This window comes from Microtus ochrogaster, chromosome 26 (genome assembly GCF_000317375.1).
Source record: "Microtus ochrogaster isolate Prairie Vole_2 chromosome 26, MicOch1.0, whole genome shotgun sequence".
NCBI lineage: Eukaryota > Metazoa > Chordata > Mammalia > Rodentia > Cricetidae > Microtus > Microtus ochrogaster.
The window spans coordinates 15,397,521-15,398,617 of record NC_022025.1 but is presented as its reverse complement, the minus strand read 5'-3'; the positions used below and the strand labels follow the sequence as shown (position 1 = coordinate 15,398,617).

General features: G+C 37.8%; 1 protein-coding gene across 1 annotated transcript in view; it reads right to left on the bottom strand.

The window, feature by feature from the left end:
• Positions 1-46: 46 nt before the first annotated feature.
• The window catches only part of Rint1 (RAD50 interactor 1), a 39,103-nt gene continuing 38,052 nt past the window's right edge, over positions 47-1,097 (bottom strand). Inside the window, exon 14 of the mRNA XM_026784653.1 lies at positions 47-873. Within this exon, the coding sequence (XP_026640454.1) occupies positions 681-873 (193 nt within the window). The 3' untranslated portion in view covers positions 47-680. The remainder of the gene's footprint in view (positions 874-1,097) is intronic.

Sequence of the window (1,097 nt, the reverse complement as noted above, 5' to 3'; positions counted from 1 at the left end):
CACATGAGCAAATACACACACACCTGCTCATGAACGCACACACAAATACAACAAATACTTTAATTGAAAGGACATGAGAATTGAAAATTAGGAACAACTATAGCTTAACCACCATCTCATAAAACTGTTGTGTTGTTGGTTTGGGGGTGGTGTGGTTTGCTTTGTTTTGTTTTTCTCTGGTGAGACAGAATCTATGTTGCCCAGGCGAGTCTTAAACACACAGTGATCCTCCTGAGAGTATAGGTGTCTTCTACCACTCCCAACTCACTGTGCATTTCTCATATAAACATAGTAAAATCCCAAACTGGATACAGGAACCTCAATTCTCAACATACATTCGTATCTTTAGTATTTCTACAATGTACTGGGTGTGTTCGGCTTTAGCAAAGTGGAGGTCAGTTATGGCTGGCCTTTGCTCTCACGCTGTCTTCAGATGTCTGCATGCCTATCTGTAATTCTAATTTGTAATTACTCTGCTTCTCATAGCTGAGTTTTCTGTTCTTTGTTTTCTTAGGAGCAGGAGGACAGAGGAAGCATGTTCATTGCTTTGGTGACATAACTCAAGATAATAAATGATTCTACCAAGTTTTCATTTGTCCAGTTTCATTAATTCAGAACTTTTAGCAGACAACTCAATCCAACTGTCTTCTTTGTTAAATAGCCCTTTTCTTAAAGATACATTATTTTCCAGTGTTAGGCCAGTTTGTCCTCAAATTGAGCAAAATCTCAACATCTTGCTGAGCCAGTTTGTAAATTCCAACTTCATTTAAGGCTGCTGTGGCAGGAACATGCTCAGAAGCTGACTGCAGGACATCTTTTAGGAGTAATGCAGAACCAATGTTCAAATTCAGAACAATGCAGGCTTCTTTTACACTGTTTAGGAAGACAAAAAAGAAGGGAAGAACAGATTCTTTATTGCACCATCTTTAGACTGACAATCACCATTGGAGAATCGACTACCTATGGACTTACTACTTAGTTCTTTAAATATGCTGGGACTACACAAAGTGTACAGGGTTAACAGATCATTCATTTATCTTAGTAAACTGATGTTAACAGATTATTAAATATAGCAATGATTTTGGGTAGAATTAGGA